General features: G+C 42.0%; 3 protein-coding genes across 3 annotated transcripts; 2 read left to right on the forward strand and 1 right to left on the reverse strand.

The window, feature by feature from the left end:
* Positions 1 to 5,647: 5,647 nt before the first annotated feature.
* On the reverse strand, positions 5,648 to 8,523 carry LOC117859189 (uncharacterized). Its single transcript, XM_034742389.2, has 2 exons — positions 7,091 to 8,523; positions 5,648 to 5,979 (listed from the first exon to the last, which is right to left on the reverse strand). The coding sequence occupies exon 1, from the start codon at positions 8,411 to 8,413 to the stop codon at positions 7,115 to 7,117; it is 1,299 nt and encodes a 432-aa protein (XP_034598280.1). The 5' UTR covers positions 8,414 to 8,523; the 3' UTR covers positions 5,648 to 5,979; positions 7,091 to 7,114.
* Positions 8,524 to 8,536: 13 nt separating this feature from the next.
* LOC117859191 (uncharacterized) lies at positions 8,537 to 11,298 on the forward strand. Its single transcript, XM_072293871.1, has 4 exons — positions 8,537 to 10,378; positions 10,451 to 10,807; positions 10,902 to 10,994; positions 11,081 to 11,298. The coding sequence occupies exons 1-4, from the start codon at positions 10,306 to 10,308 to the stop codon at positions 11,152 to 11,154; spliced, it is 597 nt and encodes a 198-aa protein (XP_072149972.1). The 5' UTR covers positions 8,537 to 10,305; the 3' UTR covers positions 11,155 to 11,298.
* Positions 11,299 to 14,467: 3,169 nt separating this feature from the next.
* On the forward strand, positions 14,468 to 19,430 carry LOC117859188 (uncharacterized). The gene is made up of 16 exons (XM_034742388.2): positions 14,468 to 14,731; positions 14,875 to 15,198; positions 15,296 to 15,383; positions 15,767 to 15,850; positions 15,931 to 16,008; positions 16,106 to 16,153; positions 16,249 to 16,362; positions 16,462 to 16,506; positions 16,585 to 16,638; positions 16,728 to 16,841; positions 16,925 to 17,116; positions 17,185 to 17,264; positions 17,427 to 18,111; positions 18,328 to 18,449; positions 18,540 to 18,575; positions 18,789 to 19,430. Exons 2-16 carry the CDS (start codon positions 14,891 to 14,893, stop codon positions 18,841 to 18,843), a joined length of 2,103 nt encoding a protein of 700 aa, XP_034598279.1. The 5' UTR covers positions 14,468 to 14,731; positions 14,875 to 14,890; the 3' UTR covers positions 18,844 to 19,430.
* The last annotated feature ends 947 nt before the right edge of the window (positions 19,431 to 20,377 follow it).

Below are 20,377 nucleotides of genomic sequence, written 5' to 3' on the forward strand. Positions count from 1 at the left end.
ACAATCAAACAAGGGATTTCGAGCCTGCACGCACTGTTTAGATGATACTTGCAGCATGTATTGAAACATTGTAGGAATGTCGTGTATACGGACCATCGTCAATTTCTTCCTGGTAATCACCTGTTAAGAAAGAAAGGGAAGCATTTTGAAGGGAAGGAAGAAAAACATACTAAACCCATTTATCGCAATGGTAAATGTGTATTTTCTATAATAAAGGCTGTGAGGGTTATCTTTGGCAGGGCTTTGGTAGCTGACCTGTTTCAAACGACGAGGACGGATATGCACCCATGTGAAAGAAAAAGTCTATATTTTGGGAGCTACCTTTTTGGTAAGTCCTTTAGGTCCGTAATGCAAGCAATTGATATCATGCACCTCATGAAAAATCTTTATGTGAATGTGCTTGGCTTCCTGGGTATATATGGAAAGGCAAAGAATACAATTGAAGCATGTCAGGACCTGAAACGTATGAAACAATGAAATAGCCTACATTCGAAAAAGAAAGGTGATGGACATTACTTGTATCCTGCCAGTTACACTCTCAGTAAGGAAGAGAAGTAAAGCATGTTTGAGTGCTTGAATAGTATCAAAGTCCCATCAAGATACTTCTTGAATATACATGCAATAATAAATTTGAAATAGTAGAAATTCACAAATCTAAAGGCCTATGTTTGCCATGTCCTGATGATAAAATTTCTATTTGTTGCACTGAGGGTATTCTATCAGAGAATGTGAAAATGACAATTATGAAACTATGTGCAATCCTCAACATGATTTCTCATAAGGCAATCCATCCAAATAATCTACTAAATCTGCAGAATGACGTGGTGCAATGCCTGATCAGTTTTGAGATAGTCTTTCCACCTTACTTCTTTAATATCATGACCCACCTTCTAGTCCACCTTGTTGAAGAGATTTTTGTTCTCGGTCCTGTATTTTATACAATATATTCTCTTTTGAGAGGTTTATGACAATTCTGAAGAAGTATGTTCGTAACTGTGCCCGTCCGGAAGGAAGCATCACCAAAGGGATATGGAGCAGAGGAGGTCATTGAGTTTTGTGTTAACTTTATTGATGACCTGGGTTCGATTGGAGTCCCTGTATCACGCCATGAGGGGAGACTAAAGGGAAAGGGCACACTAGGGAGGAAAGCTCGGATGGACATCGATGAGGATATATTTCGTAAAGCACACCTAACGGTCCTGTAACAATCATCCCTGGTCACTCCATATATAGAGGAGCATAGAACTATTGTACAGTCTTCAAACCAAGAGAAGACTGATGCTAGGATTACACGTCATCACATTGACACTTTCGACTCTCGGTTGCGGTGACGACTGATGGGTGATGCCACAATTGCGGAACAACTACCATAGTTGGCTAGGGGTCCATCTATCTCAGTATCGACATTCCAAGGATACGAGATAAATGTGTACACATTTTATATCAGAGCCCAAGAACAAAAAGAGCACAAACCAAAATAGTGGTGTCCGTCTCGATGCAATAGACAACAATGAAAAAAAAAGATAGATACTATGGTGTCATTGAGGAGATATGTGAACTTGACTATGAACCTTTGAAAATCCCTCTGTTTCGGTGCCAATGGGTGGAACTTACTGGAGGAGGCGTAACGACAGATAACTATAGGATGATAATAGTGGACCTCAACAAGATTGGATACAGAGGCGAACCATTCATTCTAGCTAATGATGTGACTCAAGTTTTCTACGTGAAAGACATGTCAAGCAAACCAATAAGGAAAGGTGCTAATAAGTCAGATGGACAGTCAAAGCGCCATATAGTTCTTCCAGGGAAAAGAAAAAATCGTTGGAGTTGATGACAAGACTGACATTTCAGAAGATTATGATCAGTTTGATGATCTTCCTCCATTTTCAGTCGAGGTTGACCCAAGCATCATGTTAGCCAAAGAGGACGCTCCGTACTTACGCCGCGATCACAACCAAGGGACGTTCGTCAAGAGAAAGGTTATTAACGTTCTATTACATGATGTTGCCCAATGTATTTGAATTGTTATATTGTGTTTTTGGTTATCAACAAAGGAATTAATTTAATTACCATATTACCCTTAATTATGAATGGTTAGATCTTGTTGCATTTTAAGGACGTCGCTTAAGAACATTGCTTTGCATTTGACATCGCTTAAAGACTTGGCTCTGCGTTTGACCTTGCTCAAGGACATATCTCTACATTTGACCTCGCTTAAAGACTTGGCTCTGAAATGTAAGAGCCTTTGTTGCACTCTGGGCACCCACGACCCCGCCTTCCGCGGCAATGAGGTGCGTGAAGCGGGCCTGCGCATCAGTGGGTGGCAACTTCCGTCTGCGGTGCAGTGGCTGGTGAGCACAACGAAGTAGTAACTGCCTGGCGAGCCCTGCGCCGCTCGGCCTTCATCATCGACCTCGTGCCGGTAGAATATTATCCTACAAGGTTTATGGCCAGTTGATTTTTTGAATGATACAAGCAAATTCCTGCAATACAAAAAATGTTTGTACCATAAAAAGAAAACAAAATAAATTACTGATTTGTCTTCGAATAAGTTGGTTGAACAATACTATTTGCAAAAATCTCACCCTATTAAATAAGAAATGATTTTCGCATGGTTAAAATATTAAATATTTTGATTTTCTGTAGCACCATTAAATATTAAACAATAAATTTACGTACAATTAAACAAGTATATAATTAAGTCATGGTAAACATGTTAATAACACTATAGGCTCTATTCTTCTAAATTTTTGCATGGTCAAAAAATCTATTTTTCTGAATTTTAAAGTTAACATAAGTATTATGACCATTATATATAACCTATTACTAAGTTAAAATTAAGAACTTTACCGTGTTTGGTATTTGACCTCGTCTGATATTTTTATAGTGTATATTTAATAAACATGAAGTTACCGAATTATTTTTTCAATTTTTTTAAATGTTATTTGATTTACCACACAATAAATTAATACAATAGTAAATGTAAAAAGAAAGAAAATAAAAAGATGGGCCGGAAATTGAAACAGAAGTATGCAACATTTTAGTACCGGGTGGGATAACATTCAGTGCTAAACATTTTTATTTCGCGCTCACGGAGACTTTTGGTACGGGTGGGGGAACACCCGGCAGTAACTACCGAGTGAGGTGGTTGCCTGGTACCGGGGGGTTTTAAAAGCCAGCGCCATCCTCAACACTTCGCCATTTCCCGCTTCGTCTTCCTCGCTCCGCGCCCGAGTCCGCCGCCCCCTCGTCGCCGTCGCCGTCTCCATCGTCGCCCCCCGCCGCCGCCACCCGCGTCGATGCCCCACGTCGCCCTCTCGCCCGGCCCGAGGCCACCCCCCCCCCCCCCCCCCCCCGCCGCCGTCCCGTCGCCCGCGTCGTCCCCGTCCGCGCCCTCGTCGTCGTCAGCCGCCTCTCCGTCCGCGCCGTCCAGTTGACATAGCGCCAGCGGTTGATCCAGTTGAACATCTTTTGGCCTGCACCTGCACTGTTCTATTGTGTTGGGGATGGACTGACAATTACCACAAGTTTACAGATATGGTTGCTGTGCAACTCAAGTGGAACCAGATGGTTAATATTCAGTGGTGAGCCTATAGTGATCCCTACATATTCAGCATTTCCTAATGAGTGTCATGTCAATGGTGGTTCTGTAAAAAGTGCTTGCCGAACCTTTTAATTGAGTTGGAGTTCAGGCCTGCATCTATTTCTCAAATTAGTGGTTTCACATCATATCTTGATTGGTGGTAAATGCACATGGTTTTCATAGGACCTGGATGACAAGCTGCACACTGAAAATTCGCAGTGGCATTTCAGATATGATGCTTCACAAGTCGTCATTTATATCTTGCGCATTGGCTGTTATTCACTTATAATCATGAGCTAGACCAGTGGAAGCTCTCATTTGTGTCTCTGATATGCATCTACATGAATAGTTGCTGTTTTGCTAGCATCAGTATGTGGCACAATGGAACGGTTAATCTGATCTGGTGGCGAAAGAATATAAAGCTGAGGTTCTGTGATCTTCTGTACAACAATTTCCAGATGAATAAGTCACTTGCTCAGTGGATTTGTTGGAATTTACAGATTACGGTTGCATGGATCTTCTCACGTTTAAGTATCCTACCTGCCTATTCTATTTGGATGCAATAAAACGGTGATAGTTCAATTGGCTAGCTGGCCTCATGTCGTGATCTGTGCTGTATATTGGCTTGATACATATGATAGCTGCTTGTTTTACAACTGCGAAGGCTGAGAGTTAATCCAAGAGTCAATTTCAGTGGGTAGCAACCATGAGCTTCATCGACTATCTCGTTTTGGTAGTTCTGACTGACAGGTTTACTGAATCTCATCTTCTGCTCTGTATTCATACATGGGACCCTGGAAGCATCAAATTATCCCCTCGGGGGCAAGGCGGTTTTCATGGAAGGGGAAATGTCAAGCAATTACAAGGATCATGCCATTGCAACTTCCATTTATGTCTGGAAAGGCATGAGCAATCTCTACTGCTACCTTCTCCAAACATATTGACTGAGCAACATGTCATCAACTTATCGAATGGAGTTTCACATGCTGGGATGATATACAGTACGTTTCAACGGCAGCCCTAGGATTAGATTTGTTATTTAGAGATAATATTAGGTTAGGTTGGTTCCTTAGTTCTAGAGATTGGTTTCTTAGAAGTCATCCCATCCATGTAAGGATTGGATTTTATCTCTTATTCCTGCCCTGGTGGTGCGGCCGCCAGGGCATTGGCATGGTTGCGCCGCTTGGGTTCAGGCAATCTAAAGCGTGCATGAACAGTGCGCCAGCACCAGAATGGGTTGGTGCTGCTCCAGCTCATGGGACCCTAATGGGCTGCACATGACAGCACCTAGGAAGCAGACACTTTAAATGAAAATGTGTTTTGCATTTGAACGCTTGGTCAATCAAAAACCCATCGAAGCAGCTAGCAGAAAAACTTTCCAGGTAAAGAATGTGCCATATGAACTAGCACTGACAGTCTAATGTGTGATTTCAGTGTGATGAACTTGCTCCGTTCCTCTCGAAATTGTAAGCTGGCAGTGAAACTACTACTACCCTCCCCAGTATTACTGCCACTGCTAGTACATCCGTGTCCTTTTGATTATGGTTGCCCAAATAATCACTTATAAACCATCAATCTAACAATTGAGTATATGCAGGCATCTAACACAAACTAATTTCTTGGCGGTGGTTGTCATAAAAGCTAGGTACTGGCCATTTGCCACACACTAAAATTTAATCTAAAAGATACCATTATTGAGATGCAAAATCTAGTAACAGTATTTGCAGTAAACTCTCCTAGGTACATACCAATGAGCAAGAAAAAAAAGGTGGTCGAGTAAATAATCAGTCAGTCACTGCACGGTGACAGCCTTTTTCTTATCAGGCAACCACGAGTCAACGCCAACAAGTCTTAGAAGGGAATTATAGGAGGTGGATTAACTATGAAGATCAATTAACTACCCGCATTTACATTTATGAATATTCCTGTTCTATACTGTCCCTAACCCACATTTAATATTCCTGTTCCTAAACTGGCTAAACTGCCCATCCACACACTTGTCTGATGCAGCCAAGCCAAGCAATGACCATTCCTAATTACTAACAAAATACTGGCAGAACCTCAGCGAAACAGATATGTTGAATATTATGAAAGTACAACAGCCAGTAGAGTAGCATACAAATTTCTTAGACGTCAAAGCATGATCAAACACTAAGTAACTTACGGGAAAACAGCAATAAATTCAAGCACAATTCAATCTGTCTTCCAGAAATTATTACACATCAAAGGCATACCATAGGCAAAAGATCACCATAAACGCCTGTATTCTTGAATCAATGCAGCCAGTGACTTGTGCATGCATCATCAAATCTTAATGTGGCACACATCACCTTTCATGTTGCCATCACTCCAAAACAATTCATTCCTCAGCATCCCTAACTTACCATCAGTTACTGAAAAGAAGTAAAAATATTGTTAATGAAGGATATGTACAATAACATAGCGCTTATTCTGAAAGACAAGAAAGGAGCATTTAGATGGAATGAAATCTCTACCCTAAATAGTAGCAGTTTAACATTTTCATGCTTATGTTCAAAGATACTCCCTCCGTTCCAAAATGTAGGTCATTTTGACTTTTCTAGATACATAGATTTTGCTATACACCTAGATATAAGGTTATGTCTAGATACAAAGCAAAATATATGTACCTAGAAAAGCCAAAACGACCTACATTTTGAAACGGAGGGAGTAGGAAGGAAGTAGCTTGATTTCGATGGAATCATTTCCCAAAAAAATAATTGCATTTCTACTTCCATATCTACGATGATGTTCATATTTTCAACTACCCCACTAAATTCAACTATGGTATAGTCATATAGGACCAGAGCCTCATAGGTATGAGGTTGGACCATATTTTTAATTAACCCAGAGATAATGTCATATTCTGAAAAGGGTCCAGCTTTATACGCAGTAGACCTAAATCCTATGTGTTAAATTGGGCAAATAACAGGTGGAAACTTAGCAGATTTAGGGGAGTGGTATTTAGTATTTACTTAGCAATGTAACACGTCAACAATGGACTCAATAGCATTCAGAAGATAAGAAACTGAAATGCAGAGGAAGGATGAGCGATGGACAATGTTATGACTCGAAACAGAGAACAACCGAGGAGAACCACAGGGAGCCAGGGGCTATTATGTTTCAACTATAGAACTACCAATGAACCACAGATGACGAAGCATGCCAAAGTGCACAGCAAACAATAAGATTGCAAAAAAAAAGGAAAAAGAAGTGTTTTGATCACTCAAGAGCTAGCTGAACTCACTCACATTTCATTGGAGTCTATTAAAATGTAAAACAATAGAAATTACAACAAACAATAACCAAACATTGATATATATAACAGTAAAAGGTGAATGCAATTCATCGCCAAAACTCAGGATCGAATGCTGCTGATCACTACAATGTTCGTTCCTTACCAATTTTTTCTATAAAGCCATTGGATTCGTTGCTGCTATCTTTATGCTAATGAAGATGAAATATGGCAGCTCTAATATAAATTACCTTGAAGAAGTTGCTGGACACGTCTTATACTTGGGAGACACTACCATGGCAACAGATGACACGGGCACATGGTTCCCTTGCAGTTCCAAACTCGGTCACACCTTTCAGTTGTCTGTTTCCCATGTCAACTTCAAGAACATATGCCTTAGGCTGCCGGAATTCAGCCTTGGCAATCAAGAAGACAACATTTGAATCATCCATGCTGGGAGTGGGTAGAAAAACAGTGACGTTCTCCAAGTTTCGCCCTGGGTCGGCAGCCACACTGTTGCCCTGTGATGGTGCCTTCGGCCACAGCAGTTGGTACTCCAGCATTTGCTTTTGCATCTGTTCATTTAACTTGATGTCGTTTGCGTGGATTGGCAGGTAGTCAGCCTTCCAGTCCTCAAAGGAATTGGTCAGATTGCAGTTGCTCCATTTGGTGATCTCCCATCCTTCAAATCTGTAAGTGGGTATCCCTCTTTCCTTGTCTGAAGCAGGAAGGCGTTTGAAGATGGTATCCAAATCAACAAACCTGAGGCAGCGCTTTTCCTTGCTGAAGGCAATTCCCCGGTACAGCTTTGGAGATCCAAAATTGATCCGAGACTCACCATTAGGTAGATACATTGCCCTCGGCCACGGCAAAGGCACGCCTCGGAGCTTGGGGGCGGGGAGTAGCACATCGCAGAGAAGGATACCCCTCCAGAGATCGACCCAGCCCATGGTACCGTCTTCACCCCCAAGCGTGATCACGGTGCTTGTGGTATGACTCAAAAGGCGACAAGCATCCGTATCCCTTGGGATCTCTATTGGGAACTCGCTCTGTGGCGCCTCCAGAGACACATCCTTGGATGTCCACCTCCTGATCTCTGATTGAAATAAGTGAAGCGTGAACACCTTATCGTCGCTTGTGGGCACCAGCGCGGCGACGGTGTAGTGGTTACCCCGAGGTAGGAGGCCCATATCGTCGTCACGGATGGAGAAAGGGCTGGGGTTGGGGATTTCTTTAAGCGACCTGCTGTCGACATGGTAGATGAAGTAGTCGCACTCCTCATAGAGGATGGGCTCACGGCAGCGGATGGCGACGCGGAAGAGGATTAGGCCTTCCACCACGCACAGGATGCGGGGAAGCTGCGAGAAGGCGCTGGATTCCAGTTCGGGGCAGTGCACGTACAGGCGGGAGGGGAGCGGTGGGCGCTCACTCCAGAAGGACGCCACGATTATCTCCGTATTCCTCGTCAAGCTAACGGCGGTGGTATGGTTGGGCTTGTTGCCGATGTAGGCATATCCGTCGAGAAGGACCTCCTCCAAGGCACAGGAGGCGGGAACAGGGGTGGCGGTTGCCATGGACGGGATTGGAGGCGGATCGATGGATGAAACCGCGGGTACGGGAGACGCGATGGGTGGCGCCGCCGCCGGACACGAAGAGGGAAGGAGGGTTCGATTGCGTTGGTAGGGTTCGGAAATGCTCTTCGTAGTTCAGTGCGGTATAGGCCTGAGTGCGGTCCATTAACGAATGAAGGTGGCAGCCCGGTACGTCACTGAGTCGTGGGATGGTGCCCTGCGGACTCTCGCCGGCGGCGCCGCTGCCCCGCGCCCTCCAGTAGTCTGGCATCTTCCTGAGGACGCTTGCTCCCCTGCGCACGGGCATGCAGCTGCTTGTTTTTTTTCTGTTGCTCTGCATCTTTGCCGCTGCAGCCTAAACCTTATTGCTTTCAGGTGACAGCACATACCAACTTAACTGTAGAGATATGATTGGTAGAAATACCTCCAATCCACAGATCACCATACGTTCCAGATGCCACTTCGTCTTGAAATTAATCTCCCATTCGTCAGTGTTATCGTTAGTTATCTCAACATGGTTGCCTTCTTGTGAGTTAGTCGGACACTGCTTGCCTGCCAGTTCAGGAGGCCAGCAAGAGGATGTGGCGTACATCTGAAGAAGAGTTAATAATACAAAAGTGAATAACTGGCATGCATGTATACTTTTGCTTTTTTTTCACCTTTGTCCTCTGGTGTTTTCTATTGCCTTTCTTGAACGTTATTGTAAACATCAATTTTATGAAAACATCAATTTTAAAGCTATTGTTGCCATGAGGTATGTGAAATTTCAATACTGCATGTTTTTTATGCTTCAGACCTTCTATGCTGCTTCTTTGTTCCTCTGTACCGTCAGCAAATAACAGAACTTTGTATTTCAGCCATTTGTAATGCACCCTACATTATCTAATATATCTATTTGTCTTCTTTCCAGAAGAGATAGAGATTGAGATTTCCAGTGTAAGTAAACCATGTATTCATCCCTTAAGATGCATATTCATTCATGTTGTCGGATGGACTACAGTTCATATTCATACAGTAACTAATGTGATACATGTTTATCCATGTTGTCAGCAATGATGTCTAGCACTCTTTAATTTATTTCAGTTGATGGCAGTGCTTTAGAAACAATATAATCATGGTTGTGTGCTTATCATACAGAGTAGTGCCTGATAGTTCAGGCTAAAGTGACTTTCTAAGTAAAGTGCTTTGTAGTTCAGGGTTTAGGCTTCAGTAAAGAACATGATAATCCAGATTAGCATGATTTAGCTCTTGTTCTGAAATCCACAAGTTTTCAGTGGCTCCGTAGCCAGGTAAGTTTCTTTCATGGGGATGTTGGCTGAGGGATCTTGGGTATCTCTTTCTCTTGACCTGAAATATGATGTTTGGCCAAGTTATCAGTACCTTCTTTCGTGGGGATATGATGTTGGCCGGGGGATGATCAGACATTTGATTCAACCTGTGTACTGTCAATTCTCAACGGGTGTGGAGATGCTCTTGGTTGCCCTCTGAGTAAATAGCTAAGCCGATACTTCTACCTATCTCTGTTGTTTTGACTGCAGATCGAGAGGTACCTCAAAAACATGTTGACAAAATTAGTACCCAGCATTGTGAATTAGGGATCTGTGGGCAAGACAAACTGAACGCCTTGAACTGGTGCAGATGCTTGGTTTTATTTTTTGTGTTTTTGTTTTAGCAGCTTGAGCGCAGGGGAAATTTTGGTCAATATTGGAAAGTTTTGACAGTTTCAGTTTTTAAACTGACTGGGCCTCCTTCCCAGCCGACATCATGAGCAGCAGTATTAGTATGTGTATCTCTTTGAAATTGAATCTCATGTTGACTTTGTTCTTTTTTAGGCCAGAGATTTGATTCAACCTGTTGAAGCTGAGTGTACTGTCAACGGGTGAGGAAACAGTTAAATGGATGCCCATGGAGCTGATGGAAGCAGTCCTAGAACCCCCTTTCGTGAACTGCCAAATACTGGCAACCGAGGTACCTTGTCCTACTGTCTGGCATCTTTTTATGTAGTCAGGTAATCAATTTTACTGTTTGGCGTCATTGTAGGCAATCAGAATGCAGTGAATTGGAGACCTCAATCGTTAGATCCCAAGGAGGTCAAGAGGCAGAGGGATAATTCCAGAGCTGCATCAATGTCTGATGAACGGCGGAATGGATTGAACAAGAGGCGTCGTGAGTCCTACATGAGGGAAGCTTTAGATCAAAGCTGGGAGGGAGAGCCTCCGGAATGTACTGCAGCCCACACCATGCATAGGCCTCGCGTGACACCTGGGGAGAGAAATTCACTTCTTACCCGGCGAAACCGCAGATTTGAATCAACCATTGCAAGAAAAGCCAAAGGAACTGCCAACACAAACTTGGATGATACAAATGACCCGACTCAATCTGGTGTGTTTGATGATGGTAATTAGCAAACCATCACTGAGCACTTTAATATTACCACCTGTACTTAAATGAACTCTTTCTTACGTGATGCTCTTTATTTATCGAACTAAAGGTGCCACCCAAAGCGATGCCCGAAAGTGCCAGCCCACATCTGCACATGGAAACGATGCAGCTACACAGACACAACCATCTGTTATTGACTGTGGTAAACTCATTATAGTCAATTAATTTAGCCTATCTCGCGGATATATTTTTGGCTATTCTTACATACATTAAATCTAATTGGTGAAGGAATACCTGGTTCATCGTCTGTGAACGCCCAACAAGCCAATGCACAGGCATCTATGGGCGAGGGCGGTATTTAATCCATTTGTCTTCAAACAATACACAACTCAACCAATGTCAATATACTCATTTAGTCATCCTGAGCTAATTTGCTAATGTTGCAACAGATGGCGATGAGAACCTCATATTTGAGGAGGAGGACAAAGAGGATGAGGGGTACCTTTTCGCAGGCCAAGGTACATCTCGGCCCATTTTTGTCACCCTTGAGTTTGCTTATTTCCAAAATCTAACGTTCCATATACGTGCAAATTATTAAAAGGTGATGATTGGGATGCCAATGTGGATGTCGATCTCGAGATGGCTAATGAAGATGCCAGTGAACCCGATGTACCGGATCCATATGGCCAGGTTTATGCCAATGTCCCTGAGGAGACGCACATGCTCAAGGCAATGGATAACTGCGAGCACTGCAATGCAAAGAAGTTCGAGTCAGAACCACCCTTGACACACCACCGGAACTTGTGAGACTGTGGTCTACCTCAGACGCTAAAGCTAGGCACTTTCGTGCGAACATCGTATATTTCAATGGACACTTCTCTTTCACTTCTATGTACTGTCAGTTTGATAGTAGGACCACCGACATGCGAAATAGTGGTGTGTACACATTCTGTGCCCATGGCCAAATTTACCATAACATACGATCATTTGGTAAAGAGGATGGTAAAGAACCTAGGCACCTCGAGCTTTATTTTTATGATGATGATCCATCTCTTCAGCATAGGCTCAGCAAGTGCCGTGAGGAGTCTGCCCAAAAAGACAGGGAGGTCATCCAAAGGTTGGTGGACATTTTTGATGGCATTAATTCCTACTCTGAGCATCTTAGGAGTATGGGTTAGGTTGAGAACCTTGATTGCTTAATGTTCATATGATGTAACTGCTGAAACTGAGTCAAAAGTATAGTTTTGCTACTATGAATCAAAATCTACGGTTTGCGGTCCAAAACAATAGTTCAAGCATGCTCCCCTGATTGAGTGAATATCCTTGTGTTTGCAGATTTTGACACCCCGGTGTACTTCCTTTCCAAGTTGTTCTGTGTAACTACTATGACATCAGGCCTTTTTGTGGGTGCACTTTCAAACATAGGTATACCTCTAATGGTACTGTAATTATTTCCAGGCTTCAATTGTTTAGATAAGCAATTATCAATCTCGTCATTTAGAAGATCAACAGTGTTTCCCTGATTGAACTCATATCCTCCCAGGTACTTGCAAAGCTGCTATTCAAATATGGTTCTGGAAGGAGCTCGTGTGGAGATATAAAAGGCTGCCTTACTACAGTCTGTTTTTTACATCGATGTTTTTTCCATGAACTTGGTTTCGTTCGCAAGCCAAGTGTGAACCGTTAAAGTTTTTATTTTGCTAACCTGAAGCCCTCATGTTTACTGGACATGTCTTTCAAATCATTGTCAAGAAAACGTGTTGGAAATGTCTAGGAGATGTTGAGCGCAAATGTCTTTGTAAGTCACTACCTTTCTTTTGCCTTGGATTGAATATAGGCAAAATATCTGGGACTCAGCTCTTTTGTGACAAACATTCATCAGACCTGCAAATGGCTCATTATATTCCAAATGAACCAATTCAAAATTGAGCTGCATGAGTACTGAAACTATGTAAAAGAAGTGGCCTTGTTAAAACCCTGCCATGGTACACTTGACAGGAGAAAGAAATTGAGATTGTTTAGCACCACATAAAAAAATTGACAGTAGAAATTCTCATTGTTTGAATTACCTTGGATTGTTTAGCACCACATATAAACTTTTTTCTGATTTCCCTTTTCTTATTAACTAGAGGTTGTCATTTGTAGACTGGACTGCATTACATGGCAATAATATATGGTCAAAGAGTGCAACTAAAGCTGCTCTCACCTAATGGGTTCTTGAGATCTATGTGAATAATATATTATTGTAGAGATATCAGTACATAGCAGGGGAAATGTCTGCAGGGAGTTGATAGTTTCTGTACATCTCACGTGTTCAGTTTTCATCAGCTTGAGTTATCTGTTTTGAATCATGATTTTGCCTTGTGTTCATTTAGGTGGATTTTAGTATTGGGCTCAGTATTTTACAACAAGAGGCTGAGATTGGGAAAACTTGGACTTGTATTTTCAAGGTAGCAACATGACAAGGATTTACATTTAAGTCAGTAGTTTATATACTTGATACAGAAACTCACCATTTGACTCAACAATTGGTTCGTCAACTACTCAGGGCAAGGCATATAGTTAGTATTTATGACTTGTGACACTTAATTGTTTAAAATCAGATTTCAGTGACATTTTTTTTCATTGCAAGTCACGCAGAATAGAAATTGCCATGCAAATATTTTCATATGTGATTTTTATTGGCTTCATCTCGCTAACTATAGTATGTCGTCATCTTTTTTTCGCTCTTGTAGCAACGCATTTGAATTTCTATATTTCTTATGCTCGGATCAACTTTGGATGCATAAGTTTAGGCCTCATAGGCATGTTCAGAATAAGGTGTTAATGCTGGATAAGTTACAACACATCTTGCATGTTATAATTTTCAAATGCTATAAACCTGTCAGCTTGTACTGAATTAACAGGTACCAGCTTTCTCTATGTGGACCATCAAAGTAGTTTTTCCAGCTAAAGAGGATGGCTGGAGCATGGCAAGTTAGACTTGATCCGAGGCGTAAGTTTAGGTGAGCCAACTTGCATGGCAGGTTGCTTGCTTCCTCGATACTCTTGATTTCGCGTCGGAATAAATTTGCACGTCAGCTTCCTAACCCACCATGACTACGTGGCCTAACCACGGATGTCTCGTTCGTTGCTGCGCCCACGAATACCGAATCACGCTGGTAAGCTACAACTCCTGTACGGCATATAGATGCATTTACTACAAATAGTTTCAAAATATACTGGTAGTCAAAATCAAAATGGGTTAGTACTTACAATTTGGAGCACTAATTTGTGATTATTTTTAAATTATTATTATCCTATTGAATCCTATACGTAATGTATTGCAAAATAAATATTTTGTTGCACGTAGCAACGCACAGACACTATCCTAGTTGTACCATATTCTTGAACAATTACTTCGCCACCAGACTCCACATTCAGGAGGTCTCAACATGCAGCCTCAATCTCGCCGCCTGCACCGGCCCTTCCACCGGCGACTCATCGGTGCGCTCCCCCACGCCCCCCACCCCCGCCCCCCCCGCCCCCCCCCCCCCCCCCCCCCCCCCCCCCCCGCCGGGTTGCGCAGAGAAGAGTTTCTGATTTCTGAATCTGCTGAATCGGTGGGCGTGGGCCAGCAGGCCGTAATTGGGCCGAGGAGCCTATCCAGGCCCGAAGATACCACTGTCCCCTTGCCTGGGGCAAATGAGCCGCCAATGACTTGGTTCTCTGCCCGCGCCCGCCTCCCGCCGAGTAACCCGACGATCTGACATGGCCTAGGTCGCCGACGACTCGACATCTCTGTGCGGCGGGTGTGGACGCGCCGAGCTACAGGCGACGACCACGGGCTGTCTATACCGGCGACGCCCGTGACGCGGCGAGGACGTCGACCTCCTCTACGCAGCAGAGCTCTCCTCCGCCCTCGTGTCGCCTCACGCCGTTCGTCGAACTCGTGGTAAAGTAAGTTGCAACCGGCTCAGGCTCAATTTGTTGTCTGGGAACTCTAATGCTAGGACTCTTGTATGTATTCAACAGACATATCACCCCACTACGCAATGTCCCATCGTATGACCTCCTTCCTACCACCCAAATCTCCTCTGCAGGTCTTGAAACAGAAAGATGAGGTACACGGCACGGGAGATGGAGTTCATGGGCGGATCTACAGAAGTTTTGGTCTGCAACGACAGGGCGGCTTCTGCCCTAACTTCTCTTTCGAATTGGTTGGTTTTGAACAATGAAGCCAATTTTGATTCCCGTGAACCCAAGTTTACAGTGGCCCGATTCATGGAAAGGCTTATTTCGGGAAAAATTTTGAACTGGCATAAGAACAATGTACTGCCAACGCCTGAGAATCAGCGAATAATTGGAGAGTACTTTGATATCACTAAGAGACTTTGCACGGGCATTAAGGTTAACCCTGTGGCTGGGTAGGTTATCCTTGTGGGTTAACTGTTTTTTATTGTTTCAGTATTTCATGACTTTGCTTTGTCCTAATTTCCATTTTTTGGCCTGTAAACACTACAGCACTGCCAAATTTGAGGATTCAAGAGAATATGATTTATTTCGCATTTTGGGAGCTCCACTACTCCATGCACCTGCATTCAATGAGCAGGTATTGACTCCAATCATTTAGTTGTAACATAAATGATTATGCATGATAACATTTCTTTAGTATATCACACGTTGAAACCATTGTTGCTCAAAGTAAATTTGTTTATTCCTGGATATATGATTGACACCATTAGTAAGATTCCCAGGTGCATAGTCCGATCCCACCCTGATTAACCGGACTACACAACATAAAGTGTGATAAATTATGAACTTTATCAACCCCATGGTTAAACCATTCATATTGGACTCACCATTGTCAGTAACCTGGGAAAAAAAGAAAAGGGAGTTCTTAACTTTATGCAGATGTCTTATTTTCCAAATTTTATAAGATGAGCTTTCTCATTTTTCCAATCTTATAAAATGAGCTTGCCTATGAACTTCTAGGTTTTTCCCTCTTTACAAGAGCAACTTGAGCCTGGACAAATTGGTATTTTGTATTTGAACGGGGAATTCAATACCATTTGTAAGGTATGAACCTTTACTTTAAGTGGAGTCTCTCATTTTTTAATAAGCTTTCTGGTTTTATATCTTCTGTATGTTTTATGCAGCACAATGGTACTGTATACATGTTAGTAGAAGATGAAGCCCTTCACAACAAGAACCCTTCTGCTTCTTGGAAAACTATGGTATGTAACTATGTCATTGCATGCCCCTTCTGTGCATCTGTGTTTTGAAAATGGCAATTGTGCTTATTATTGTCTTGTTCCATGTTGATAATATTAGGTCGATGAAAAAGAAATATTTGTAGCTGGTGACTTTTCATACACCAGGGTAAGGAATCAGCAGAATGCTTTGTTTTTTTCCAACTGGTACAGTGTTAACTAATCTAAGGTTGATGTTGTGCGTACTGTATTTTGTTGCAACAGGCACACATCAACCAGAAAGTGTACAAGTGTTCGAAATGTTTGGAGGAATTCTGCACAGAAATTAATTATGAAAGACATCTTGAAGCTCATGTGCCAACTTCCAAAGCTGCTCTGGTTTTTGCCTTAACCCCCCCCCCCCCCTCCCCCCCTCTCCCCAACAAAACACACGAGCTCTTTATAATATTTCATTGAATCTTTGTCAATATTCTGTAGAATCGTTCATGGAACAAGGACGCGTTTGCGAAATACTGGGATCAGGTAAGCTATTTACACTGGGTTGCTTATTGTATAGTGTATATTGCTTTACACATTTTCATAGTTTTTTTCATGGTTTAGATTTCGGATGAAGATGCTTATAGCATCCTGTCTCATGGTGATCAAACTGTAGAGGTATTTGTGAGCATTGACATTTCTTTGTACAATTTTATCGAGCTTCTATAATTTTGTGGTTGGCTTGACATGGAAAAAAATGTTTCTAGAAATCACATGGATCGCCTGTCGACCCAATTTTCAAGAAATGGATACTAGGATCAGAATTTCTTGTAACACCACCTGAGGTGAGGGATGCTCTGAAACAACTGAAACAACTGAAGGTAAAGATTGTTGACTCAAACTGTTCATATTCATCAACATCAACATGTATACTTTGTATCCACCCACCCCTGTTTCTCTATAGCATTTGATGGAAAGGAAAAGGGAGAAGCCATCGTCTGATGTGCTTCTAGGTATCTTAAAAGTTGGAAGTGAGGGCACTTTCTTCTCCACCAATTTGCCCGAAGGAGGGTTTTCCTTTGTGGAGGCAGGCAAAAGTCAGAATACAACGAGAACCATGCTAACATATTTTAGCTTGAGAGTTGAAGAAGTGTTGGTAATGGAACTTACTTAATTGTTATGAAGTTTCTTTTCAATTGTTCCTGACTACAAATATGACATCAGGCTAAAAAGTGGTATACTGAAAAGACGGTGCAAGCAAATGTAGTGATGGAAGAACTTTTGGCGGAATGTACTGATCCAAGGTTTGCTGCTGAGTTCATCCAAAAGTCACATTTTGAAATATTTTTTTACTAAGAGCTATGTTCTGTGATTTGCAGCCAGTAAATAAATTTGTACTAAAAGCTATGTTCAGCATATTTGCTAGATATGTAGATAGCCCAAGATTAATATTTTTTTACATGCAGTGAAGAATATTTCCCAAACTTCGTATCAAGAAAAAGATTGGTTAGGTTGTTCACACTTTTCAATAAGGATATAGTCACAGCTTTGATACGAACTGGGAGGAAAATTGCTAAACGTCTGCTGAACTACATCTTGAAAGCTCATAAGGCTGGCCACTGCTGGGATGGGGAATGGAATATACTTGACATTCGGGTTCGTGGGGATGGTGCAACATTAATCATTGACAAGATGCCAGTAAATGCAACTAAAGATGGAATTGTTGCTGACCTTCAGAAGTTTATAGTCCTCTTGCGCCCGTATTACAAGATTGAAGGCATCAAGGGTCCAGCCTATTTTGACGAATTTCATTCTGATGTGATGTCTCTCCCTGAGCTTGAGTCTGAAAAATTTGAGATTTTCCAGAAGTTTCTTGCTGACCATATGGTTTTTCTGCCACCAACGTCCACGTCAAATTTGCTCGAAAGGCTCTTCAAATTGTGTGACGACATCCGTAGACAGAATGCAGATTTTGATTATCGTCCCCTTCAGCGCTTAGATTGCATTGGGTGGACAAAAATACGTGATACCATGCCATATAGCAAGATGTTCCACTATGACCAAAGCCTTTCAGACCCATACAAAGATCATTACTGGGATCTCCTCAGATTTGTGAGGAATTTCAGTAATCGTGGCTTGAAGTACACACAGGTATATAGTTTTTGTATTCTATCTGTTACACATGTATTGTATAAACATGAATTGTATCTGTTCCTATCCCAAACACAAGAATTGTATCTGTTCCTATCCGCATAGTTTCTGTACTGTTCCTATCCCGTACATGTTGTATCTGTTCTACTCTTCTAGTTCAAACATGAATATATAGTTTCTACATAAAAACTAACTCCATATTATTTTCGGATGAAGATCGATGGAGTCCAATCAATCGAAGATCCTGTTATACTAGATATTATGGTTGCATATGACCTTGGCAGATTTATTACAAAGCTGGTTCTGCATGTGTTATATGTGTTTGAAAAACCAAAAAGGTGTGTCTATTAATATCTCCATCTGTCTTTATCTGTACATTTTGTTACAACTTTAAAATATGTTCTAACATAAATCTTTTTTCTTCTTAGGCTTGTCAGCACCTGGAATGCATACAAAACATCCGAGTGAGTTTTGTATTTGAGTTTTATTTTGTTGGGGTTAGAAAAGGGATTTAACCTTTGCCACTCTTAAGAATGGCAGAGAGAGAAATTGCAATCCCTGAAGTGGGTGGCCTTTAGGATGTGTCGTTCTGTGGGAAAAACTTAATTCCCTGTTCTGTTTGTTCTGTTTGGAAAGACTCCATACAGTCTGAGTTTATTTTATGGTTATGGATGCAGGGATGCAACTGAGGAAATCGATGAAGATGGGACTGAGGAAAATGAAGGGATTTGAGGGATCGACGGGTAACAGATTTAATAAACATTATAGGTCATTGTTTCCTTGTAAACTGAAGGGCTTGTCATGATGTATGTTCAGCTTATCGCTCTCTAAATGTCAACATTCTTCCTTGTTGCAATTGCTTCCTGTTCCCGGAGCTCCTGAGATGCCCCCACTCCATCCCACTCGTCAAAGCTTTTGAGATGGAACTAACATCCACCCCACCCGTCAAGCTTTTGAGATGGAACTAACACCCACCCCACCCGTCAAGCCATCCCTGAGAATTGTCCCTATAATTTTGCTGCATGACTTCAAATGTGATTGAACACACAAAGAGGCCATCTTTAGTTACTTCGGTCTTTTGTTTGAGGTGGAACTAAGATCCCTGAGAATCTTCAGTTACTTCTGTCTTTTGAGATGGAATGTTTTAGTCAAAATTAGCTTTTGAAAATTATTCTAAACCTGAGGTTAGGAATTTTGGATGTCTTAATGCCTCATCTCTCAAGCGATTGTTCGCTTTTGTTCACCGCTCAATGAACATCCTCGTGGTCATATGGATATGCTAACCTGGTCAGCCTTGCCTGTTTGTTTTTGTACCTGTACTTCGGTTGTTTGTAAATTGGACGTACTCCTAAAATACTTTACCATCCGTCGTGTACTAAGCACAGCTGTTCACCATCTGCCGGATCTCTCCACGAGCAGTCGTCGGGCTCCGACGCTGGTATTACACCTCTTGTAGTTGTTTCTCTCGTCCATGCACCTTCTTAGCAAATACAGGAACGGAACAGGGACCCAATCCAATAGCTAAGAGGCCAGCAAAATTCACGGATCACATTTCACGTCCGTACCAAATGTACATCTCAGGTAGGACCCCGCGATGTCGGGGTGAAACGTCAACAGAAAAAACGTGGAGTCAATTCCATGCGAGTCGAGTCATTACGCTCATCGTCCCCTTCAGCGCTTAGATTGCATTGGGTGGACAAAAATACGTGATACCATGCCATATAGCAAGGTGTTCCACTATGACCAAAGTCTTTCAGACCCATACAAAGATCATTACTGGGATCTCCTCAGATTTGTGAGGAATTTCAGTAATCGTGGCTTGAAGTATACACGGGTGTATAGTTTCTGTATTATATCTGTTACCCATGTATTGTATAAACATGAATTGTATCTGTTCCTATCCCAAACACAAGAATCGTATCTGTTCCTATCCGCATAGTTTCTGTACTGTTCCTATCCCGTACATGTTGTATCTGTTTTACTCTTCTAGTTCAAACATGAATATATAGCTTCTACATAAAAACTAACTCCATATTATTTTCGGATGAAGATCGATGGAGTTCAATCAATCGAAGATCCTGTTATACTAGATATTATGGTTGCATATGACCTTGGCAGATTTATTACAAAGCTGGTTCTGCATGTGTTATATGTGTTTGAAAAACCAAAAAGGTGTGTCTATTAATATCTCCGTCAGTCTTTATCTGTACATTTTGTTACAACTTTGGAATATATTCTAACATAAATCTTTTTTCTTCTTAGGCTT

This window comes from Setaria viridis, chromosome 5, assembly GCF_005286985.2.
Source record: "Setaria viridis chromosome 5, Setaria_viridis_v4.0, whole genome shotgun sequence".
NCBI classification, from domain to species: Eukaryota; Viridiplantae; Streptophyta; class Magnoliopsida; order Poales; family Poaceae; genus Setaria; species Setaria viridis.